The sequence below is a fragment of the Sitophilus oryzae genome, unplaced genomic scaffold (assembly GCF_002938485.1).
Source record: "Sitophilus oryzae breed Bouriz unplaced genomic scaffold, Soryzae_2.0 scaffold_1275_pilon_pilon, whole genome shotgun sequence".
In the NCBI taxonomy this organism is placed as follows: Eukaryota; Metazoa; Arthropoda; class Insecta; order Coleoptera; family Curculionidae; genus Sitophilus; species Sitophilus oryzae.
The window spans coordinates 74578-102256 of record NW_022145921.1 but is presented as its reverse complement, the minus strand read 5'-3'; the positions used below and the strand labels follow the sequence as shown (position 1 = coordinate 102256).

The 27679-nt window shown below is 33.5% G+C and overlaps 1 protein-coding gene across 1 annotated transcript in view; it reads left to right on the top strand.

Moving 5' to 3' along the window:
• Nucleotides 1-27679, top strand: part of LOC115874411 (SCY1-like protein 2) — a gene marked incomplete at its 3' end in the record, with an annotated part of 175807 nt that overhangs the window by 93841 nt on the left and 54287 nt on the right. Inside the window, exons 2-4 of the mRNA XM_030889574.1 lie at nucleotides 11685-12058; nucleotides 17721-17846; nucleotides 18686-18898. Coding sequence (XP_030745434.1) covers nucleotides 11897-12058; nucleotides 17721-17846; nucleotides 18686-18898 — 501 coding nt within the window. The remainder of the gene's footprint in view (nucleotides 1-11684; nucleotides 12059-17720; nucleotides 17847-18685; nucleotides 18899-27679) is intronic.

Genomic DNA, 27679 nt, shown 5'->3' with positions numbered 1-27679 from the left:
GGAGGATTCCCATTCCAGGTTGCGGATGGAGTCTTCCAGGTTCTTGAGTTCTGCTTTAAGTTGGTTTCCAGTTGGGAAGCAGAACGGTTCTGGTCCAGTTAGTGAAGTGTCTTTCTAGCTAGATCGTTAGCTTTTTCATTACCTGGTTCTATACCCTGGTGTCCTAACCAATATCGGCTGCCATCCAGTGTAGGAGTAGTCCCCGATCTTAGAATTTAGTAATTAACTTTTGTATCTTGGTATAAACAACAGTTGAACTTTATGAATAATTATTCATCTTTATTGTTATGTTGCTAGATAGTATTAAGAATTACGTTCCCGTAAGAAACTTCTTTGCAAGAGATAAAATGACGAAATACTAACTAATAAATGTAACAACGTGAGATTTTATTAATCTTGCACACAATTTATTTCCTACCCTATATTTAAACCAAATTTAACTTTTATATTGAAATCGCGAAGCAAACGACATATTTTGGGGCTCCAAGCTTCGCCGGCCCTATAACATAAATTGTCTCGTCATGCCAATTCTTTGGACCGGATTTTCCCAGGCGACAAAGAAATATAAGTTGTACGTCGAAAACCGGTATTTTTCAACAGGTCATAGCGTCGAACTGGTGAAATATGAAGACGACAAGGACCGGCCAAAAATCAAAGAAAACGTAAAGACGCTTTCCGCGAAGAAACGAAATAGCGTCGTTTCGATCGAAAGGATAGAAAAAGAAAGAAAATATTTCATTCGGACATGGTAAAAATAAATTTGGGAATAGTATCTGGAGTACTCCAAGGTAATAACTTATAATATAATTTTTTAACTTTTAAAAAACAGCCTATACAGGATGCTACATATTCGAGGTACGAGCATTGATATGTCGGTAACCGTAATAGATACGAACATGGTTAAACTGGGGCAAAGTTGCGTTTTGGGATGTCCACAAAGATGCCATCAAAAAATAAAAAATAAATAAAAATTTCAAGGATTGTTCAGTTTTTTGAAAAAAAACGATTTTTTTTTGAAAATTAGTTTTATTTTTTCCTGTCGTTATTTTTTAGAAAATCAAAAAACTAATTGCACATTCTCATAGCCATTTCATTAGGGCTATCTGATAGTATTTTTAGATTTTCAAATTTGCTGGTAATTTGTGAGATACAGAGGCCAACTTCTTCTTCTTAAAGTGCCTTCTCCATTCAGTGAAGATCGGCAACAACCATGGCAAATTCCTCTCTATTTTTTGCTCTTCTCAGCAAAGTATGTGAGTCCAGGCCTGTCCATCTCTGATGTTCTTCAGCCAGGAGCATTGCCGTCGTCCGGGTCCGCGCTTTCCCTCAATTTTACCCTCGATGATGAGCTGAAGGAATTCATACTTGCTATGTCTCATGATATGGCCCAAATAGGCTGCTTTCCTCTTTTTTATTATGTCGAGGAGTTCTCGGTCCTTGTTCATTTGGTTTAGAACTCGTTCATTCGAGACACGGTCAGTCCATGGTATTCTCAGCATTCTGCGATATACCCACATCTCAAATGCTTCCAACTTATTCATTGCGCTTACTTTGAGTGTCCACGACTCAACCCCGTAGAGAAGTGTGGAAAGTACGTAGCACTTGACGAAGTTGTCTTTTATATGGATGTTGAGACGTTTATCGCACAGTAGGTTCCGCAATTTTAGGAAGTTTGATCTAGCCATCTCAATTCGAGCTCTGATCTCAATGTCTGGGTTTAGGTCTTCACTAATCCAACTGCCCAAATATCTAAACTTTGAGACTCTTGCTATTGGTGTCCCACCTACGACTACCTCCGTTGCCTGTCTTGCATCTCTATTTATCACCATGACTTTTGTTTTGTTTGTATTTATCCTGAGACCCATTGAGTCGCCCACCGAGGACAGTCTATCAAGAAGTCTTTGCAGGCCCTCAGTGGTGTCTGCAATAACGACGGTATCATCAGCATATCTCATGTTGTTAATCAGCCTGCCATTCACTTTTATGCCGTCTTCTGATCCCTCAAGCGCATTTCGAAATATTAGTTCGGAGTACATATTGAAGAGCATAGGGCTCAATACGCATCCTTGCCTAACTCCACGCTTGATAGGTATTGCTGTTGTTTCAGTGTCCTGTAGTTTTACTGTCGCTACTTGTTGTTCGTATAGCTTTTGGATAATTTTCAGGTCTTGGGTATCCAGGCCTCTTCTTTCAAGGATGCTCAGCAATTCTGGTTGTGTCAATGTCAACAGTGGTTGACGCAGTCGAATGCCTTCGTGTAGTCTATGAAGCATAGGTGTACCTCCTTTCGTTGATCTCTGCACTTCTGCAAAAGCACCGATAGCACAAACAGGGCTTCTCTCGTCCCCAGTCCCTCGCGAAATCCCATTTGCTGTTCACTTATGTCTAGCTGATATTTTCTTCGGATTCGATTATGCAGAACCTTTAAAAACAGCTTTAGGACTTGCCTTTAGGAGGCCAACTTAATTTTTTTAAATAAAGACCTGCATTTTTTATTTCAGGTTTTGAAAGAACTCGGTCTCCTGAGTACAATGAAATGCCACACTTTACTTTTTTTTTGTTTTGGGTACCTTAGCAACAACGAAACTATTCAATTATTATTTAAAATAAGTCCGACTCTGGTTTCTTAAATTATTTAATTAATAATACTTTATTAATAATATTTAATTAATGATTATATTCATCGCAACAATTTTGATCAGCGCTAATTAACTAATCAGCAATTTAACACGTTAAGCGCCGGGTGGCATTTCACTGGTGCCTCACTTTAGTGTACCCTTGGGACCGCGTGATATCACAATGATGCCACACAGTAAGATTTGATTTTGGACGCCGAGGCATCAAGGCGATTGATTTTGAAAATCTACGGTCCAAAGGGCACATGCATGTTAACGGGTTGGGAAAATTTTAGAACCTATCAATTTTATCGCATAGTAAAACAGACGATCATTTTTTAGAATACTTAAATACTTAAATAATTATACAAATAGTTAAATAACATACAAATATTTAAATAAATACAGATACTGGTTTTACAAACCGAACACAGGTATTTTGATCGTGGCGTTTTATTTTGTGCTTCTGCCCTACCCAGTTCTTGCTTGATTCTTGCGTAGCAAACAACACATAAGTATCAACACATTAAATCATCTGTTCTTTTTGCCTTCTATCAAACGATGATTATTACTACCTATTATATTTTCTGTATCTATATTTTCAAGGCTATTTGATAGGTACAAGGCACTCACGGTCCAAATAAGAATATTTCATCCTTAGGACGGGGTGGCATCAACGCGATGACTCAAAAATAAACAAAAAAAGCCTTTTCGGCGTATCTTAAACCTTACCTACACATGTAGAGACCAAATATAAAGGTCTGAAGCAGAAAAAAAACCGGTCCCAACAAAACATTTTGATATTATTTTTAACTTTTTTTATTGTGAATTTGAAATTCCCATTGTGTGATCTAATAATATGCATAATATTAATCGTAGTTATTATAAATAAATCAACTTCTACAAACTAGTGTATGTTTGTGTGCACTATTGCAGAAATTTATTTTTTGTTCAATTTTATTTATAGCTTTTTGAACTTTCTTCTTATTTTTCGTTCAATTTTATTTATAGCTCTTTGAACTTTCTTCTTATACTTCCGAATGCATTTTGTACTCTTTATTGTAAATGTAGATGTATTGATTTCACTTTTACAAATGACGTCAAGTAATGTCCCCACCCCTTAACCAGTCAGGAACCTCGCTGGTTATTATATTGCTCTACCATTTCCAATCCATCTTCTGGGGAAATGATTTGATCGTTTATATTATATTAAATTTATATTATTTATTTTATATTATTTTTTATTATTTTATTACACTTTATTCTCCGTATTCGATGTTTTACCCCTGGTTTTACCTCACGTCATTATTAAGTTTGACAGCTTATCAATATTGTAACGATGAATAGATTAAACATTAAAAAACAGAGCCGGACTTGAAATTAATTTAAATAAATTGTGTTCAAATGTCCGAAACAAGAAAAATTAAGTGTGGCATATCATTAGACTCCGAGTTCTTTCAAAACCTGAAATAGAAAATGCAAGTCCGTAGGTATTTAAAAAAATTAACTTGGCCTCTGTATCTCACAAATTATTAGCTAATTTGAAAACCTAAAAATAGTCAGATAGCCCTAATAAGTAACAACAGGAAAATTAAAATTGACTTTCAAAAAAAACGTTTTTTCCAAAAAACTCAGCAATCCTTGAAATTTCTAAAACTTTTTTGATGGCATCTTGGTGAACATCCCAAAGCGCAAGTTCGCCCGAATTTAACCATGTACCGCAAATTTGTAGCACCCTGTATAGCTTTGTCGCTCTACAGTTACAATATTTTTATTATATGAGAATTTTATACAAATGTGAAAATAGCGATATTATGTGATATTGTGGAAGCTACCAAGCTTACATAAAGCAATCTAGTTTGTGCATTATATTTATTGAAAATTTTAACCGCTATTTTTCCTGGTTCAAACGACGTTTTTTTCGGTACTCTGGATTTCACGAGTCGTCGAAAATTAAATTATCTCGCCAATCCTTTTTGCCGTATTTTTCGGCTGACAGAAAAGGTTTTCTATGGTTCTTACGTTGAAAATCTATTTTACAGTCCAAGAGTTCGTATAGCGTAGAACACGTAAAATACGGTAACGGCAAGAACCGACGGAAAGCCAAAGAAAACGTAAAGCAAAATTTTGCCAGTTCAGAAATGAAATAGCGTCTAAGAGTATTGATCAAATAAATAAATAAATGCCTTTATTGGCAAAAAATACAATCTGTGGACAAAGGTAAAGTAAACAAACAAAAGAGAATACAAAACAAGTATACAAATTACATTGTCAGTCTTATGGTTTAAAATAATTACAATGTCAAAGAATAAAAAAATTCACAGATTTTGCAACATGCGCAACCATCATAGGCGTATTGAAAATACCAGACACAAGTCGGCGGTTGTCGGCAATCACCTGTTTTTTTACATTTTATATTAATTTGTGACGTCATTTGGAAGAGCTCAATAGAAATATAAAAGAACTAAACCTTGTTTGGAAAGCAATTTGACATTCGTTACGGCAGTCTATGGTGCCTCCGGTAGTCTATGGTGCATCCAGACCTGACGAGCCGAGCGCGAGACGAGAGCAAGACAAGAGCAAGACAAGAGCGAGACGAGAGAGAGACATTTTCTATCTATTTTTTACGCAAACCTGCCACGAGACAAGCCGAGTGGGATCATAGTGAAAGGAAGCCAAACACGTAAATTGCAATTGAATATAACAAACGATGGCCAAATAATAACGCATACAGTAATAATTCCCCATTCGCAAATATATTTCAGATACGTACAGTGGACAAGTGAACCGTTCGCAACGTTAAATAATTTTGATATTTAATTTTTATCGTGATGGCTTTTTATGAAAGTGTATACATAGAATTAAATGCATTAATTTGCAATAGCACCTCGAACCCACAGTTTTGTTATGGAGCCAAATTAAACCAAGTCAGTTTCGGTTAAGTTTAGATTAGGTCTATATTTTTATTAATTCAAAACCAACTAAAACCTAATTCTAATCTAACTTAAACTCACCCCTTCTTTTGCATATTTCCGACTATTACCTGGGTATTTCTAGGTTTAACTAATATTCGAACTTACGGTGTAAATTTATGGAGGGTCCATAACTTTAAATTCGCCGTACAACAAAATTTCACCAACTTTCTCAATAAAAATTAAAAGTAATAAATCGTACAATTTTTTATAGAAATGATGGAATAAGGGTGAACGGGGTGTCGGTAGTAAGATACTTGGAATGTAAGTGTTAATTTATAGTCGAATTGTGTTGCCTCACAGTATAGGCATATTTTGAACCCTTACTGTGCATAGTTACTGTAGATAAAAATAAATTAAAATATAGTTGGCTCCAACGATAATTTAGTTTGCAGCTTCTTTTCATCATACCTAATAAAAAGCCGTGACAACCACTACTTATAGTATGTACCTACATATGTATTTTTAAACATCATTATGAGATTTAAGTATAAAAAGGTGCCCGTAATGTGAGTAGCGGTATTGACGGTTTTTTGTTATGAGGAAAATAAGCAGCAAAATATATTATCGATTGCAGCAACTATGTATTCTTAGTTTACATTCAGTATGTCCAATTAATATGGAATATTATACCTTTACATGCTTTTAAACATTTTCTACCATTATATTTTGATAGTTGAGTTTTTGAAATTATTTGTTAGCTTCTTAAACAAAACAGACCCATAATAATTAAAATCTTTATCATCCAAGTCTTTCAAGAATTATGAAGTAATCTCACGTCAATTTTTTTTTAATTATTGCATGCCTTAAGTATTTGCAAAGTTAACAAAAATATTTCTTTGCATACCTTGCAATTAATATATTTGGTCTAATTTATCAGTTATTCATCATATCTGAAATTCATATTGTGTGTGACACAACGAAGAGTCAACGTGCAACGTGAAAGACAAGAATAATGGCAAGTAAAAAAATAATAAGTAAATAAGTAAAAAAATAAGTAAAAGTAATAATAAAAAAAGTAATAGTAAAGTTTTAATTACTAATTACACAGTTCTTTCCTTGAGTTCTTCTGCCTAAAATCTATATTGCCTGCCCTAAGATTTTAAATATAAATGATTGAAACTCATAACAAGTTTGCTGCAATTTAAACTTAAGATAATGATTTAATTATTAAATCCGTAATTATATTAAAATATAACACTTACGAAGTTAATAAATATTAACTATTTCTATTTAATCATTTAATAATTAACACGCTTAATTTTTTATTTTAGAAATCATACAGGCTATAATCATTAATATGACTATATTAACAGTACTTAAATTAAAATTTATTTGAAGGAATGCTACTTGAAGTATTAACTCGATAACTCGATGTCGGCGTCTTGTCACTGTTGTCTGGCTGATTGGCCGTTTAGGTACCTATTTGATTTCAGATAATGCAGGTTTTAATGTGCCATTTGTGGTTTTTTATTGGATTTTTTTACATATTTGATATACTCTATGAAGTGCTCATGTCCATTTTTCAATTATTAAAGTGCCTATTTAGATACATTTAAAATTAATTATTTAGTGTATAGTAATTGAATTATGGGTTTGATTATTTTTTATGAAATGTATTTTTTTTTCTATTAAAATAAACATAGCTTTACTTACAAAATCACTAGCTAGCCATTTTTAAATACAGGGTGTTAATTAAGTATCTGGCCAACTTCAGGAGGTGATTCTTTGAGTGTTTTTAAGGTAAAAAGTTAATATAAACGTGTGTCCGGAAATGCATAATTTTAAAGATACAGGGTGTCAAGATGTTTCCTAATATTTTTTATTAATATCTCAAAGATCCGTTGGCCGATTTTGTTGAAATTTCGCCGTGTTGTGAACTTTGATAAGTTAGCACTAATTAAATGATAATAATTATTATTTACAACAATATTTAAACGGTAAAAACTTATCCCAATAAATATCTGACAACGCCTTGGATTCATTTGTTTTAACGCCCGTTGGCGGTGGAAACCATGCAAGCTTTTTCTTTGTGCTAAGTTGTTAATTAAAAAATAATAATCATATAAAACAATATGGTAATTAGTCTAAATTTATTATTTATGTGATTCTGCTCTTTCTCGTATAATTTGCCCCTTGCTTCTCATACGGAAATAGTTAGATTAAAATAGCCAAACTGTACCTAACAATGCTTTGACATATTTCCTTTTAAAATAATATCGCTTTCTTTATCCGCCGGTCCAGACTCGAACGCCCTTGCCCTATTCGCTCATCAACGCCAGCTCTATCGACTTAACGTGTTGGCAGGCAGGTTATTGAACCCATGTTACTTCGAGCATGTCGTTTTTTCAAAGACGGGTCCCATATAAACGCGGCCAGAAGTATTTTCAATACTAAAATAAAAATAAGATTCAAAAATATTTTGTAAGTTTATAGTAAATATAGTAATAGCTAATATTAGACCAGTGTTTACAAGATCAAATTCGATCATCAAAATATAAGTCATTTACGGCGTAGAAAGCCTTGTCTAGAAAATAAGATTTCAATGGTTTGCGAAATCAAGAAAATGATGTTATGGATTTGATTTCAAATGGCAGGTGATTGTGCATTTTTTTCGATATTGAACTTTTAAGTAACTCTGAGCATGGGGTAGGTAGATAAAGATCTTGCTCCGCGTTCCTGAGTGGATAAGTGTGAGATGGCCTTTCTTGAGAAGCTGATATATCCTTACGTATTAGGCAAACGGATTCAAATATAAATAAGGACGGAAGAGTTAATATTTTTAATTTTTTAAAAAAGTCCTGGCAATGAGTTCTGCTATTTAGTCCCAGTGAATATCGAATGGCTCTCTTCTGAAGCTTCAAAATACGGTCAAATTGAGTCGCACAACACGTACCCCAGAATGGAAGGGCATATCTGAGGTGCGACTCAAAAAGTGCATAATAAACAGTTCTAGCCACTGACAAGTTAAGCTCCTTAGAAACAGACCTTAATGCAAAACAGGCAGAGCTTAATTTTTTCGACAAAACGTCGATATGCATGTCCCATTTTAGAGAATTGTCTACAACAAGCCCTAAGAATTTTACAAATTTTACGACGTCAATGGTGGTGTTGTTAAGTACAAAAGGCTGCAGCGAGTTTTTATATATACGACAAAGCTTTAGGTTTAGAAATGTTGAGACTCAGGAGGTTCGAATCGTATCAAGATTTAATGGTGATTAAGTCATTTGATATAATCCTATGAAAAAAAAAGAAAAAGGAAAAAGAGCAAGAAAATGAAAAAATAATTTTCTATTCGGACATTGTAAAAGTAGACCCGAAAATAGGTTAAAATTAACAGGGAAATGTTAATTCATTATATCTCACATTGTTGTCGAATTAATCCGAAATATGAATACCCACAAAATTTTAAATATTTGTTTTAAAGCTTTTTAAACATATTGCCTTATTATTCCTTACAAACGCATGACACTACTGACTTCAGGTTGGGTTGCAGAAATCATTATACTTAGCATTAGCTGGCACAGCTAATTAAAAAAAACTAGAAATCCAGACAAATATTGCTTTGGAATAAAAGGCTATTCTTGTATGAAGATAAGAATGAACTTACTGAACTATTATTATTAAAAAGTGAAAGGTTCTTGCAGGATCAAATATGTAATACGTAAAATACAAACAAATAAAGGGATATAGGCCCCGAAGCCGGCAACGAGAGGGTGGTTGGTTTCCCTATAATGGCAAACAAGCATAACTTTTTATTATTCTCAGTTTTTCATTATCTTTAAGAACTAAAGATTTTACAAAATAGCAGTTATATAGCAAGAAATATTTGTATTTTGAAATAATATTGGTTAGAGATTGAAGTTCATTAGAATAACTTTTTATACTAATACATACATTCCTGATGCACTTTTCAAAATCAGAAAAGGAAACACTGTTTTTTATTTATTTTTAGAGATAGATATACTTGTAGTGCACTGATTTCCTCGTTTTGAGTCATCTTTGAGTAATCCACTACAGGTTCTGGAATTTATTTACTAGCATAATATGGATAAAATTAATAATATGATATCTTCGCTTATAATACTTTTTTAACTATCGCTAACAACGAAGCGACTATATTACCATCCTTTGCCGCTATCCACGTACACGCTACAAACTTCGGTCGATCCCCCGCCAAAGTCAACTTTCCTCAAAGAGTATCCGCACGTATCGTAATAAACGTACCCGCTTACGTGTGTGTATGTCATTCGCGTCTGCTCAACAACATTGTGCCGATGAATAGAGGACACCTCCATTGTTCCTCCTGCCGACTGATTTTATCTGCGACACCGAGCACGGGCCCGCGTGATGACATAAATAGGGCGATTGTTACAATATTGACAGTTCGCCCACAGTTTCTAAAGCCGGAGCGTGAGTTAAACTGATAGGCGGAGGAGGGCAACTCGAAATCTCCTTTGTTCTAGTCGCTATTAACTACGGAACGTTTACTAAATTGGGTGTACAGGGTGTTAATTAAAGTGTGCGTGGTTTAACATCACAACAATGAAATTGATATTCATGTCTAGTATTGTTTGACGGTGCTAGAGGTTTCATTTAAATTAATCTGTTAAGTCAGTCAAATTCATTGTTAAGTAGTATTTTATTATTTATTGAATTACGGCGTTTCGGATAGTTATACAGGGTAGTACGAACTGTATTCCGGAAACTTCGGCCGCATATTCTGCAGATAAAAATGAGTAAAAAACTTCGTATTAATATATGTTCTAAAATGCTTAGTTTCGGAGATACAGGGTGTAGAAGTTTCATTTTTATTTTGATTTTTTCCAGATAATATCTGAAGTAACGTCAATATTTAGATGAAAATTGGTGTCTGGGAGTTTTTTGACATGAGAAATTTGATTTTGTTGTCAATATTTTACTCCTACTTGTAGTGAGCGCAATCTACATGTGTTTTAACTGTTTTGAAGAGTAATATTTTTCGTCCGTACCTGTATAAAACTACTGAATAAAAAAATACATTCCCGTGATTTTTTAGGTAAAAAAAGTCTGTTGGTAAAAATCGCTACGAGCAACCGTTCTCAACATATTTAGAATGGAAATAGTCAATACATGCCATTATTGAACATTTAATAAACATTTTCAGTAGATAGTTCTGACTTCTCTGACTATTCTTCCAAAATTATGATAAAACAGTTTTCAGAACTTTTGGCACAAATACATTTCAAATTTATGATTTTAGTCTAATAACTATTTAGTCAGCATGTTTAATTTATGTCAGTGATGACAGGTGTTGATAATTTCGATTTGAAATATCTCGAGAACCATTAATCGTAGCGATTTTTACCAATAGACCTTTTTTACGTAAAAGACGTCGTAAATGCTTATTTTTTTACTCGGTAGTTTTATCCAGGTGTGGACTACGCAATAGAATTTTTTCAACAGTTCCAGTAATTCAAGCGTAAAACTACGTTTTACTACTTCACTACGTTTAGTTTCAGAATCGGCTAAATTTGGCATTCCGTGTTAAAATTATTTAGAAAAATTGTGAAACGTGATACGATTGCATTTAGATTTAATTTTAAACTAAAAATTATTCACAGCATAAATGGAATCTATTAAATACATACCCACGCTATATAATATCTTTGTCAGATCAAATAAATAAGGAAAAGCTCGAGCACAGAATATTACAACAGAAAAACAAAATAATTAGTTAAATAATGAGGAAACATTTACTTTACCTTTAATAATCTTCTTTGTCACAATAACCAACATTTGCAAACCAAAAATAACATTAATGTGTCTCGAATGGTAGTTTATTTTAATCCTAATATCTATTATCGTTGTTATTTGTTTGATTTCCGTCTCCCTAGTTTGCGAATAATATTTTACGAATACGAATATATTTACAGAGTGTTATAAAAATTTTGAATTTAAAGAAATATGTTTATTTTTAAATAGGCGATTCATCTCACAAGCCCCCTTTATAATATTTAGTATAAAAAAATCTCACTATTAGTTTACAGTCTGATTTATAAATCACAATATGGCTCATCCCTAATAACCTCTATTATATCCGTTTTTATTGTTCCAGATTAACCGAACCATGACCTACCCGACACCACCAGCCCTCCGTTCTCCCAGTTCGACCCAGAGACCTGCCCGCGACCCACCACGTTTCGCCTACTAGACCGGGCGTCCTTCTTCGGGGCGCCTGCGCCGGCGGGCGGCGGCGGCGCCGCGGGGACATGTAATCCCGCGCAGCAAGCGGCGCCCACGCATCGCGCCACGCCCTCCGCCTCCGCCATGTTCTCCAAGCTGCGCAGCGGTGGGGGCGGGGGCCAGGCTGGCCACGCCATTGAATCGAATCCGATCGGACAGTACTTCGAGATCGGCAAGCAGGTGGCCAATGCCGGGCCGGAACTCGTGTGGAAGATACACGATGCGTACAGGAAGAGTGATGGGAAGGTGAGTTAATAGTAATTGATAGAGGATTGATTTTATCTATTTTTTATAAGTAAATGTATTATACTCGTATTCTGGGGTAGGGATGTGCGATTCTGTGAAGGAATCAATTTTCTTGGATCGATCTAGATTGAATGATTGCAAATCGATACAAGAAAAATCCCCAAAAAGTGAATAAATCAATCTCAAAAAGATTGTTTAATACAATTTTTGACTCTGATTTTCCGTTTTCGCAATAAATTATAAATATATATTTCTATTTTTTCATGACTTTTTACACAAAAAGATTTAAAAAAAATTATACAAAAAATGTATAATTCTGAACAGCAAGTACAATTTCGTTAGGTAACGTAAAACTTTAAACCTAAAAACACAACAAAATAAAATTCTAAATAATTAAACAGTAAAATTACTTTAAAATTATTGTTTTTAATACGTAATTAACGATATCTTCTCAAATTGAGGATAAAATTCGGGTAGCATGACGATTCGATCTCGAACTAAAAGAATCGATTCTATATAAAATCGATTTTGGATTAATCGACTCAAAAAATCGGGAATCGCATGTCAAAAGCTCGATTTTTTGAAGAATCGATTTAAATCGAACATCCCTAGTCTGGGAGCTATACCACATGTGAGAGGAATTATTTAAATCCTCTTTGCAACGTTCTGCAAAAAGTTTTTACTGTTCTCTTTTTCTCAACGTGCTTCTTAATTATGACAAAAATGTCACTATTTTCATCTGCGGAAGTTTTCAAAAATAAAATAATTAAATCTATATAGTACATAGAAATTGTGTGCAAAACAATTGCATTGTGCGTTTTCGTTGAATGGCTATAATGGCTACTAATGTAATAGTAGGTATATTACCTAGTGAGTGTTGTAAGGGAACATATTACCTACAAATAAATAAGATATGTTCAGATCTTGTAGGGGCCACTCTTATACAGGTGGTGAATCTTCGTTGGAAACATAGGAAATCGCATGCTAATTTTGAACTGTCCAAATGTTGGCTCCCCTACTTTATTTTAAAGCGAAGTCGTAAATAGGTTTATTAATATTTTGCGTATGGCTAAATACACATGCCAACTTTTAACAATTATGTATAGGGTGTACCATTTTCATCGAAATCATACGGTATCTCGGAAGATAGAAGTGTGCGGTTTGCTCAAACCTGTTCTACTTTTTTGTCAAACGGACGATGCTATAAACAAAATTTTCATAGCCCTCTTCGTTTCTGAGCTACAGGTTTTTTTTATTTTTTTTTTCTATTTGGGACACTCCCTGTATCTCTGTTATTGTGAAAGGCATCCCAAGCTGGAAACTGTTTTTGAAACAACTTTGAACATATTAGAACTTTTTTAAATTATTATTTCTCAAATCAATGAATTGGAACCAAGGGTCCCATATGATGGTCTTCTTGATTCCCGAATTTGTCCGTTCTCGATTTCCTATTTTGGGGATTTTAGTAATATGAAATATATCATGGCAACTACAACAATGTCGAACACCTGGAAAATGCTTTAACAATGCAAGCTTTTAGATATTTGCACACCCATCCCATTATAATAAATTCCGTTATAAAAAAAAGAAAAATATATTTAGGTTTAGTGGTAACAGTTCAAAAGTAAAATAAACTAAGTGACATTGAAAATTGAATACCCACTAAATATTATTTAATTTTAATAAATGTTTGTAAGCATGTTTATTATTGTATGGATAAGAAATGATTATAATTTGAACGCCGTCAACACACTAGTTTTTGTGCTATACATGTTTATGTTAAAATTCCAATCATCCAATATAGACCCGGCTTTCGCACAGTTTGTTACTTATTCTGCTACAGAGTAGTTTCAGGTATTTTTCTGAGTTTATTATAATGCCTAGAATATGTAGACGTGCCAATTTTAGACAACTCAGTGATTTTGATAGGGGTCGGATTGTGGGTTTGCCGGAGGCAGGATTATCATTTCGAAAGATTGCTGATAGGGTCCATAGAAGTGTTTGCACTGTTGCCAATTGTTGTAGAGCTTACTTTCAACAACATCGTGAACATCGTGTCAGAGGTATAGGGCGTCTAAGATTAACCACTGAGGGTCAAGATCGCCATTTAAGGCAATTAGCTGTCAGAGACCGTTCGGCCACTTCCCGAGCAATTGCTAACCAATGGTTTACGGAACACGGAAGACTCATCACGATGCGAACTATTTACAGACGATACGGTCTTTTGGGCTGGTTTCTTTTCGGCCTTATTGGGTTTTATCATTGACCCCTGAACATCGACGACAACGTCTAGAGTGGTGCAGAGTCCAACAAGAATGGGGCGCAGAATGGAATGCTATTGTTTTTAATGATGAGTCGCGATTCTGTTTGGGAATGCACGACAGTCGGACGCGAGTGAGAAGATACCGTGGAGAAAGGCGGAATCCATAGTTTTTCATGGAGAGGCACGTAAACCAAGTTGTAGGAGTTATAGTTTGGGGAGCAATCGCATATTTTAGCAGGCCACCCCTAGTATTTGTTCGAGGTAATATAACAGCCCAACGCTATATTGAGGAAATTGTGGAAGCTCATCTCTTACCATACTTACGAACGCTCCACGATCCTACATTTCAACAAGATAATGCCCGTCCCCATGTTGCTAGATTAACTGTGAACCACTTACATAATGCCCAAGTTAATCTCCTACCCTGGCCACCAAGATCTCCAGATCTCTCACCAATTGAACATGTATGGGATATCATGGGTAGGAGACTGACAAACTTACCGCATCCTCCTCAGACACTAGAAGCTCTTCGGCATGAGATACAGTTAGCATGGGATGAAATACCGCAAGAAGGCATAAATCATCTGATTAGTTCCATACCCAGACGGCTCAACGAATGTATAGAACATTGAGGTGGTCCAACACATTATTAACAAGGACAAGGTAACGAGCCAATATTTTCACTCCAAATTTTGACCATTTACGCCTTTTGTCAACCTACATTCATGTACAAAAGATTATTAAAATTAAACAATTTTTAGTGGGTGTTCTATTTTCAATGTCACTTAGTATATATTAATTACAAAGATAATTTTGTGTATGACTAATGTAGTAAATACCATTTTGATTTTTTCGAAGATACGAGTGTTGTTCCAAATTACAAAATTTTCAAAAAGACCCTGCAGCTCAGAAAGGAAGAGGGCTACGAAAATTTTGTTTACAACATTTTCCGTTTGACAAAAAACTGGAACAGGTTTGTGCAAACCGCATCCTCCTATCTTTACTCATAACGGAGATACCGTATGATTTCAACTAAAATGGGACACCCTGTTTTTAGGTTTTAATTTAAAAATAGATACAGTTTTTCTTAAATTAGTAAAAAACAGCTTATCCAAATTGTTAAAATTTGGCATGTGTATTCAACATACGCAGAGCTTTAAAAACCTACTAACGACTTTGCTGTAAATCAAAAGAGGAGCCAATATTTGGACAGTTCAAAATTTGCAAAGGATTTCTTATGTCTCCAATACCCATGCTCCACCCGGTATAGTGGTTTTACCTAAAAATATCTACTATCTGTGTCAAGTTATTTTCTGAACATTTGGATCCTGCCTTTTGTCTTATTTACATGATTGTCCTGGATAAACTTATTAAATCTGTAAAAAATGCTTATACAATGTCTTATGCAGATACATATTAGCTTATGATAAGATATTTAACAAACTTTGAAAACATATTTTATGTTTGCTGTAGTATAATATTTAAGTTCTTTATTGAATGTTCATTAAATACATGAATATCAAAATGTCAATATTTTTTTATTCTATTTTACATAATTAGTATGGATATGATTCCCGGTTCTTGGAAGAAAACTCATTCTTCACCATTTTGAGTTCTTACAATATGTATGTTTTCGCATATATTACAATATATACGTAGCGGTTTAATAAATTATTTAAATCCATATAATGAGAATGTGTATTGCACAAGTTTGTGTGATTTTTTAGTAGAATGACAAAATATCGTAGATAGCACACAAAAAATAATGTCAGTAAAGTTATGTATAATGTAGGCAGACTATAGACGCCATATAAGCATGTTACGAGTCAAAAGAGTTTGTAATTTAATTGCGGCTCTTGTGCATCCAAATGGAGAAATTTTACTAAATTTTCAATGTGCTTTCAATAAAAAATTTAAATATTATACTATTCTAAACATAGTTTATAAAATTTGTTAAATATCCTACGCTTTTCGCACCAAAAGAGATTTGGAGAAGTGCCTAAGTTTATACAGAGAAGACCAGGCTACTAGTAACATAGCAAGTTGCCGGACGAATTTACGTTTACCCGATTTGCTTTCGTACTGGAGATTCACTGCCGGCTAGTCAGCTGGTCAGACAGTACGCAGTTGCAGTTGTGCTTGGACGGGTCGGTCGTGACAATAGGAATACGACGCGAGGAGTGCCGAGTATTTATTATTTTCATTTTAAGTGTTTACCTTCACTTAAGGTAACATTTAAAATAAAAATACTTAAATATTTATTATTTGAGTGTGTTTACAAGCCAAAATTAAAAATAAATAAATTCTCTAAACCCGAAAAAAACTAAAATATTACTCTAAATAAAAAAAGTTATAACAAGTGTTCTAAAAGACCACCTTCTTGCACTAGACAGAAGCCTAGGCGGTCGTAAAATTCCCGTCTGACAGTGGCTAACATATTAGGGCTAATAGTTTGAAAAGCCTCTCATATTTTTACTTGAAGCTCATCTAAGCCCTATTATGACCATACACTTTGGATTTTACACAACCCTATAAAAAGAAATCATTGGGAGAAAGATCTGGTGATCTAGCGGACCACAAAATAATTCCATATCCGCTAATTAAACGGTTGGGAAAAGTATTGTTCAAATATTCTTGAACAATACGGGCATTGTGGGCAGGGCAACCATCTTGTTGAAACCAGACATTGTGGAATCTTTCTCTCAATAACTCACGAATTCTAGGGACAATCTAATGCTGTAACAAGTCCAAATACTTTGCAACAGTTAAATTACCCTTTATAAAAAATGGACCAATCATATGCTCCCCTACAAAACCACCCCAAACACTTGCTTTAACTGCTGTTCTTCATTAATCAACACATCAGGCTTTTTGTGTTTTTGTGGGGAAACGCACCTATGTGTTTCAAAATTATTAATAACTTTTGATATAGTAGGTATATATGGAATTGGCCTGTTTACAAAAGTTTGTGGAAAAATTGTTTGTATATCCCGATAAGACCTATTTTGGAAATACCATTTTACAATTTACACTTTGAATTTTCTCACGAACTTCGTAAACATCCATTATTTTATTAAAAAATAAATTTTACACGGGAGCTGTAGCGGGAATCTATGTATTCGTTTTGGCTATTAAAACACGAATAAATACAAATTCTCTAACATTCTTATCACATATCTACATACCTATTTTTATTTTATCGCATTTTTTCGCCTACTTTTTATCCGGCGGACTGGTATACGCTAATTCGTCCGGTTCTGCCTATGTTACTACTACGGTGGTCCAGTCTGTATATGAAAATTTCTTACTAGTTTTTATAAACAATTTCACCTACCACCACCATTACATTATTGTTTTTATGCGATTTATGCGCGTGTAATATGTGTAATTTTGTTTCAGGAATGTTCTATTTTTATTTTTGAGAAACGATGTGCCGAAAAATTACACAAACCAAAACGTAAAGAGACTGTAACTGAAATATTAAGAAATTCGGTAAGGCAACTGGAAAGATATCGACATCCAAAGGTACAATACAATATATTTTTAATACGTATACAATATATTTTTAATAAATACGATGAGAGTGAGAAAAATTACAAAAAAGAATAAAATACTTAGGTTAGGAAATATCGTATGGTAACACACAAAGTTATCCAGTATACAATAAAATACATTTGACATTAATAGTAAGGAGTTACATATATTTTTTTCTACGACTAGCCTAAAAAATGCAGTTTGACACACGGAAAACTCGATCTGAAATTGGCGTTTTGCGAACTGTTGTGTGCTAAGGATTTACCGCACAACATGTGTCATTTTACACACGATATGTGTCATTTTGCACACGACATGTGCAAATTTTAACATTTTTAACCTCCAATGTTTAGCTGAAACGCCAAAGGCAACGCAGCCGTCAGAAAGGTGTCATCATTACATAGCAAATTATTTCACAAAACTGGCAAAAACTGAGTGAGTTTGCTGCTAATTTGTAGTCGTAGAAAAAATAGCGTAAAAAACTCGTTCGAAAACTCCTTTGTACACTCGTTCGACTTGCGGCTGTTGCCTGCGGCTCGAGCCAACAAACTGTCGAACTCGTGTTCAAAACGTCGTTTTCGAAACTCGTTGTTTAATATACTATTATAAATGTAAAAGGTAATTTCTCTATTATCATTTGTCACTCTCTGGTTAACAGTATTTTAAAATCGTCAAACTATAGGTCTAATATATTTAATAAATAATTAAACGGTGCTCAAAATTCCATTTCTAACCTTTATTTGAACGTTGGGATGAAAATGAGTCGTGATTCTAAAGTGAAATATCCCAAAAATTTAAGATAAATTAAAAATATTATGTTAATCTTTCAGATTTTACACGTCATTCATCCAGTTGAAGAATGCCCAGACACCCTGGCTTTCGCTTCGGAGCCGGTTTTTGCCAGTTTAGCCAATATACTAGCCTTCCAGGAAGCCGCGACTGTCAGTTCTTCCCCTGGTGGCATGCAGCAACAGTCCAGACCCGGAGTATTCCAGAGGGAATATTCCTTTCTGGATATGGAGTATAAATACGGAATTCTACAGGTGAGTTATCTTTATGGTTATCTTTGTCATTAGCACTCTATCTATGACATCGACATTTGACAAGTTGTGTTGGAATTAATAATTATTATAAAAATTAATAATAACACAATATACAAATATATATAACAGTGTTATTCGAATAATATTCGGGATATCGGCAGAATATTCTGGCAGATAAAAATATTGTAAAAATCCTAAGTTCCTATATTTTTTATATCCTAAATGCTCTGTTTCAGAGATACAGGTGCAGAAGTTTTATTTTTATTTTTATTTTTTTTTTCAAATTATTTATGTACTAACGTCGATATTTGGATAAAAATTGGTGATAACTTTCCGTACATACCTAATATACCTAGTATAAAGCGACTGAGTAAAAAAATATACATTTCCATAATTTTTTACATAAAAAATTTTCTTGGTAAAAATCGCCACGTGCAACCGTTCAAGATATCTGGAATGGAAATAGTCAAGACATGTCATTATTGACAAAAATAGCATGTTGAGAGATTAGAAAGTTATATGACTCAAATTATAATTTTATGAACTATTTATTTTATTCTTTTTATATTAGTCACAAATGTTTCTAAAAAAGGGAGAAAAAGAACCTTTGCACAATAACATTTCAAATTAATTATTCCAGTCGAATAACTATACTATATATGTAGTATTCTATACTATATCATCTAGTCATGTTTAATTTTTGACAATGATAACATATATTGATCTATTTTGATTCCAAATATCTTGAGAACCATCATATGATCATCTGACACAACATAGGTAGTACATTAAATTCACAAGAAAGAAAACCCAAAAAATCTAGTGGTTCTCAAAATTTAAGCAAAAATTCATTTTTTTATTAAATTTTCAAATCAAAATAATTTGGTTATTTTGGACTTGTTTTAAAATAGGCAAAGCAAAAATATGTTTTTTTTTAAATTTTCAAAGCAAAAATATGTTCATCGAGATCTGCTAGCCCTCAAAATATTTGTACTTATTTAAGACTCACTCCGTATATTCATTCAATATTTGATTTGATAACTCTCATAACGTTCGAATAAATATAAAATAAAATAAAACAACACTTATTTAATCCCGAACTATGATTTATTTTTATCAATGGGTGCTGGGTTAAGTGCATAAAATATATGTGTCTATAATACGGAATTCCATCATGTTACTTCCATTTTCCATATCCGGTGATTTTATTTTGTTTACTTTTAATTTTGATAAATACATAGTGCTCTAGATTGAATGTTATTACAATATTGATTCATGCATTACCATTTATGCATGAATGTAAATATATTTTACTAAATTGAATTTGAAACAAATTACTAGACCGAATTGAAAATAAATAGAGTGACACACTATTATTAAATATTTTATATTTGGTTTTATGTTGAATAATTTGTAAAGTTTATACACAGAGTGGTAAATCACATCTACTGTGAATATAGAATGAGTGGGAGGAGGGGGGGGATTAATCACTGCGACCTTAAAGATCTATTGTGTCCCCCTTCTTTGAGTTATAACTCATCATACAGTCTGTAACCCATCATACTTGAGGATTTTCCTGTTGTAGGGGGGACAGGTTATTTCCCATCCTCCTCTAACAGCAGATGTTCTTCCTCCCACGTTTGGAGTTTGGCTCTCCGTCCCTATCCTGCTTAATAATTTAATCCTGCTTATAATAAAAATATAAATTTCTATGTCTAATTTCTATTCTTCTAGTATCATTCTTAACTTCAGCATTTAATATAAACGATAACAGAGCTTTTAAACGTGGATTTTGTGATTGTCTCATATTTAACCCAGCACGTCTCAATTTTAGACTTTTTATGGGTTAAATAAGGTCCGTATTTATAGTCGCGTCTCGAGACCCCAAGACAGTCTTGGGCTCTTGAGAGTGCAAACCACAGAGGAAACGTCATTTTGGAGACTGCGATTATCGTTTTGGAGATTGTCATTTTGGATAGTTTATGTGATCTGTGGATTGGATAGTTCCGATAGTTTCTTAATCTTAACCTAACTTTTTTAGTAAACATAGTAAATCCATAGTAAATCCGTTTTGTCTGAAACAATTAAACAGTTTTAAATACGTTAGAAGAGTTTTAGGATATTTTGGACCATGCGGAAGAAGAAAATCGTTTTCGAGTTCCAAAAAGATATATACAGGATGCAGGAAATCCAATAGAAATGTTTAGCGAGGGGGAATTTAAATGCCGATATAGGTTTAACACGGCTACAATTACAGAAACTATTTTACCACTTATAATTGAAGACTTGCACAAACCTACCAATCGTGGTTTACTCATTCTCCCCTTTATTCAATTACTCATTTGTTTTTACGGATTTACTTTGTTTACTAAAAAAGTTAGGTTAAGAAACTATCCACAGATGACATAAACTATCCAAAATGACAATCTCCAAAACGATAATCGCAGTCTCCAAAATGACGTTTGCTCTGTGGTTTGCTCTCTCAAGAGCCCAAGACTGTCTTGGGGTCTCGAGACGCGACTATAAATACGGGTCTAAGAGACACACCTTTCTGCATACTAACTTTTTTAGGGGTATTTTTGGTATACTTTAGGGGTATTTTTGGTTTTACTTTTGCAATAGTGTCGTTACCACCAATGCCTTTTATAGAAGAAATGCTTTTGTATTTAAAAGGTTGTAACTAAGAAAAAACTAAAACTTTTGAAAATTTTCTCATTTTTACACAATTTGGCCGAATTATTTATAAATTTCAGCCGAAATCAAATTGAACTTCCAAAACGAAACTAAATGGAGAGAATTCGAATAGCGTTGGATATTTCTGACAAATTTGTTCTAGAAAAAATCTAAATTAATTCGAATTAGACAGAAACAATGCTGTCCTTGTTTAGGCGGCCATACTTGTCGTCAGGAGAATAACTTGAGTTTCCAATTTTCCTATTTAACTGACACCCTCATTGGGTCGTCTAGCTGCAAGTAAAAAATGTATATTGAATGACTCAAATTTAATTTAAAATCTTGAAAACGTTTTTCGTTTTTTTTTCTGTTTTACACGTTGCAGTTTAATTTTCTGTAGTCAAAAATATAATAATACGAAATTACAGGTCATTAAAACAATATTCGTCATCATCGTCGTATCCTTTTTCGGTTTAGGTTTTAAAAACCTGTTCCGCTTTACCATCTCTGTTTTGGTCGTCCAATACTTCTCCTTTCTGGAGGTTTATATTGTAGCATTTTTTTGTGGAATTCTATCATATGTCATTCTTTCTACATGTTCCTTCCATTTGTTTTTATATTCTTTTACTTTTTTTCTAACGTTTGTATTTCTAGTTCATTTCTTATTGTGTCATTTCATATTCTATATTCTCTACTTATTTCCTTTTATTTTTCGTAAGAATGTCATCTCCGTTGTTCTGAGTCCTTGTTCTTTACCTTTTGTAGTAGTCCAGGCTTCGCTGCGTTAAATACTATTGGTACCGCTAATGTATTATAAAGTCTTACTTGCGTTTCTAGCCGTACTTCATTTTTAAAAGTTTTTGTGATAGTTCCACATACTGACTAAAATTTATTTTTTTTCCTTGTAGTCAGTATATTTATCATAGGTTACGTCGCATCCCAAGAAGCTGAAATGCCATATTTTCTGTAGTGGTTTATTTCTTAAAACTATTTTTGTGTGGATTCCGTGTTTGTCCCAGTGTGCCATCAGTTTTGTTTTTGCGTTATATATTTTTCCATTATATTTTATTATTATCTTGTCTAGGAGATGAACCTGCCTTTGTAAGGTATCCTCGTCTGGTGCCATTATCACTTGGTCGCCTGCTGCTGTTGGTCTTTTCATTGACTTATAACTTGGTCCACATATACAGGGTGGTCCGAACTATATTCCGCAAACTTCGGCAGCATATTCTGCAAATAAAAATAAGTAAAAAAGTTCATATAAATGTATGTCCTAAATGCTTAGTTTCGGAGATACAGGGTGTATAGAAATTTTATTTTTATTTCGATTTTTTCCAAATAATTTCTGAAGTAACGTCAATATTTGGATGAAAATTGGTGTCTGGGAGTTTCTTGACATGATGAATTTGATTTTGATGTCTATTATGACTCCTATTTGTAGGAGGAGCCACCTACATGTGTTTTAACCTTTGAAAAAGAAGACTAAGGAAGGAGCATAATGCTATCCATGTATTCATGCATGGTGGGCGGAAAAGGCACCATAAAAGCTCTCTAGGGTGGGGATCCTTGGCAGTTCTGTTTGACGATTTATTTGACACATTTGAATTTGATTTCAAATTTTGTGGATTTGTTAGTCTTTTTGGAGCTTATTTTATGTTATTTATTATTTATTCTACTACTGATAGTTGTATAAAGGTAGTAAATCTAGATGGAAATTGTGGCAGAACTTAAATTAACAGTGACACTATCCCGATTTATCGAAAAAGACTCTAAAATAGTTGGTTGTGTAGCGTGCGGTAGATCTCGGCAAAAATTGAGTGAAATAATGGAACAACTTTTCGCTAGTAAGTGACTATATAATATACACACGTGTAGTAAACCGATCATTTATGAAATTCACTTAAATTAACTAAATTATATATTTTTCTTGCATTTTAGCTTTTATTTATTACTTGTCAAAGATTAGATGTCAAAGAATTTAGATACGTTAATTTGACTTACCTGCTTCAGTAGCGTATCGGATGTTTGTGTTAATAAATACTTATTATAACTTATCTATTTTTATTAGAATTATATATTTTTATAACAATTTTAATAACTACCAACATTTATTCACAACGTAAAATAAAACAACAAATTATTGAGTCTACAACACGTCTACCCTACATCATAGTTTTACATTTTTTAAATAAAATTAGAACGACACTGATAAACCGGAATTTAAGTCGGCCATATTTGAGGCCCATCGCGGTGTACCTAAGATTTTTGATATGCTCCTTCCTTAGTCTTCTTATTCAAAGGTTTTAACTGTGTTAATAACGAATTATAATAACTTTTCGTCCGTATTTTATAAAACTACTGAGTGAAAAAATTTACATTTCCGCGATTTTTTACGTAAAAAATGTTTCTTGGTAAAAATCGCTACGCGCAACAATTCTCAAGATATTTAGAATGGAAATAGTCAATACATGTCATTATTGACACTAAATAAATATGCTGAGTAGATAGTTATTTGAATGATAAATTTGGGAACTTTTTAATTTTTGGAATTAATCATAAAGTTTTCTTCTAAAAAATGATGATAAAACAGTTTCTGTTGATCAAAAACATTTCAAATGTATGATTTCAGTCTGATAACTATTTATTCAACATGGTTAATTTATGTCAATGATGACAAATATTGATAATTTTGATTACAAATATCTCAAGAACCATTATTCGTAGCGATTTTTACTAAGGTACCTTTTTTAAGTAAAAAACGTCGTGAATGTATATTTTTTTACTCAGTAGATCTATACAGGTACGGACAAAAAATTATTACTCTTCAAACCAGTTAAATATATGTAGGTAGCGTCCCCTACAAATGGGAGTCATATTGACATTAAAATCAAATTTCTCAGGTGAAAAAACTCCCAGACACCAATTTTCATCCAAATATTGACGTTACTTCAGAAATTCTTTGGATAAAATCGAAATAGGAATGAAACTTCTACACCCTGTATCTCCGAAACTAAGCATTTTAGGACATACATTTATATGAACTTATTTACATATTTTCATTTGCAGAATGTGCGGCCAAAGTTTCCGGAATACAGCTTGGACCACCCTGTATATTATTCTTCTCTTATATTCATATATCGGCTTAAAAATGTACGGCGTATTTTTAAGCCAATAAAAATGCGAAATGAATTTCTTTAAACAAGGAAGAATTTAATAATCTCGATCGCTTCCCCTTTCTGAGTGGGCACGCTCCTAAATATGGAAAATGTTCCAAGGAAGCGGACGGGTAATTTTATTTAGCGGGTTTCTCGTTACATTCCATTCAAAATTAATAATATTGTGACCTCACTAGCGTATTTCCGGAAACTTCCGGCAAACGAAAAAATCTTTATTAAATTTCAGCTAAACCTAATACAGTAGGCAACCTGAAATGTGTCTTACTTGATACTCGTAAAGTGTATTGGATTTAATAAGAGACGATGCGAATACAAGTTATAAATAATTTGTAGAATATATCATTATTTCTGGATTTGTAGTCAGAATTTTATTATAAACTAGCGTGTACCAGCGACTTCGTTCACGTCGAATTAATCATTTGTAAAAGCAAAGCAAGAATTTCCATTAACACAAACTGGATAAAATTTTCTTACGTTTATGTCAGCATGACAAAAAACAATATGGCGATATTATTATATAACTTGGTAATATTTGAGGGGTAGTTTCATCTCGTTGGAATTTGACTTTCGAAAAATCCGTAAGCAGAATCGTGGTTAAGAAATTACCCAATTTTTTGGAACATCCTGTATGATTTTTTAAAAAATTTCAAAATATGTAAAAAAACCAAATAAATTATGCTTGTCCAAGCGTTTTCCCGAAAGACTAACCGTTTTTTAAATAACAAATATTGTAATATTTGAGGGGCGTTTTTACCCTCTTGGAATTTGAGATTCGAGAAACCCCTCCTTATCGAACCTCTACACCCCACAGTCAATCCGTTTGCCAGAAATCAGCTTTAAATGTCAAGCAGTTTAACCCTTAACTACCATGGCCAAAAATAGTTACGTTTATACCATAGCAGGGTCAAATTTGACCCTTTTTTTTAAGTAAAAAAATCTCACTTTTTGGTCCTGTTTTTTATTTCAGTTATTTTCTGCACAAATATTTTTGCACCTTTATGAAAAAAATAAAACAAAAAAAATGTTTATAACTATATTAATAAAAATAAACTCCAATATCTAATAAAACTAACACAACAGTAAACTTCCTCGTATTAACAGAAAAATAAAAGAAAAAACCAATTTTTTTATACGGAGTGGTCAAGTTTAGGCTTTATGGCTGCTATCTAAAACAAAAAAAAAACATTCAAAACTTGTATCGAAAAAATAACAAACATGTTTTAGACCTTACTTTTCAATGCAAATTTCGCACAACACCTTCTTGCGGGAATGATTCTTGCATCTTGCGTACGAGATGAAGTGGGAGAAATTTTAGCCCACTTGAACCTGTTTTTACTAAAATAGGAATTTCTAGGGTCAGAAATACTATTTTCCTCGGTTGAAGAATCACTGATACTTTGGGAGCTATCGTTTTGTATATCTTCTTCGCTTTCATCATCCCATTCTTCTTCGGAATCTGTTTAGTGATCACTGTGTTCACTAACTTGATCTGAAAACTCATATATAACTATATAATCCATTGTCCATAATTTTTTGTGCCTCCGCTTCAAGTTCACTTTGTGTCAGGCCACATTTATTTTTACTACACCCGGCCATTTCAAATAACCCACAGATCAATCTAAACACAGTTATATCATAAGCGGGTCAAATTTGACCCTACGCCTACGTGTCTCTGCAGTGGTTAAAAATAGACTAAAGCAATTTACGGGATCCGATATATCACTGACCGCTCGATGATTACACGAAGGCGCGTAGAGAGCCATCTATATTCTACTACTGGAAATTGTCGTCAAAAACGTGTGGGGTCAAATTTGACCCCGCCATGGTACTTAAGGGTTAAGCAGAATCGTGATTACTCAACGGTCATATTTTATGAAACACCCTGCATAAATTTATAAAAAATCTTAAAATATGTAAAATAACAAAATAAAATACACGTATTTAAGAGTTTTTTCGAAAAACTCACCGGTTTTTAAATAAAAAATATTTTAATATTTGAGGGATAGTTTCACCCCCTTAGAATTCGAGTTTCGAAAAATCCCTTCTTATCGAACTTCTACACCCTAAAGTCAATCTGTTTTCCAAAAATCAGCTTTTTACGTCAAGCGCTTCAAGAAGGATCGTGATTAATCAATGACCAGATTTTTCGAAACATCCTGTATACATTTTTAAAAAATCTTAAAATATGTAAAAAAACAAAATAAAATATACGTGTTTAAGCGTTTTTTCGGAAACTTGACCGTTTTTTAAATAAAAAATATTGTAATATTTGATGGGTGGTTTCACCCTCTTGGAACTGGAATTTCGAAAAATACCTTCTTATCGAACCTCTACACCGAGGGTTGTCTCACTCGGGTAAAAAATGTACACGTACTGCCAAAATATCCTTCCACTGCCAAGTGACTGCCAATGACTACGAAGAAGACTGCCTATGACTGCCATGTAATTATTATAGGCGACTGCCATAAGACTGCCGATGACTGCCAGCGATTGCCAAGAACATGTACATGTAATTCCAATAGACACCCCTCGCTCTACACCCGAGAATCAACATGTATGCCAAAATCGGGCTTCTTACTTTGAGTGGTTTGAGCAGGATCGTGATTAATCAGTATGTCATATATTAGTATAGATTTCTGTATTGCACCTCATAATATTGACATAATGTGACGCTTCTCAATAGAATTAAAAAGGATTAACTCTAACGAAAAATAAATTTCTATTGTAACCAAACCGAAAAAAATTTGTTGTTGATAAAGTTGAGAGATGACGCTCTATGGCGCTCTATAGGCGCCGAATTTTTTTTTTATTTTAAATTGGGTTTCCAAAAAATAGAGTAAAAAGATGGGAGTATATACCGGGTACGACTCAAAAGTCCAAAGGTGGCTCATCTCTATAACTTACCCTCGGTATTTTTTTGCTTTTTTCTATG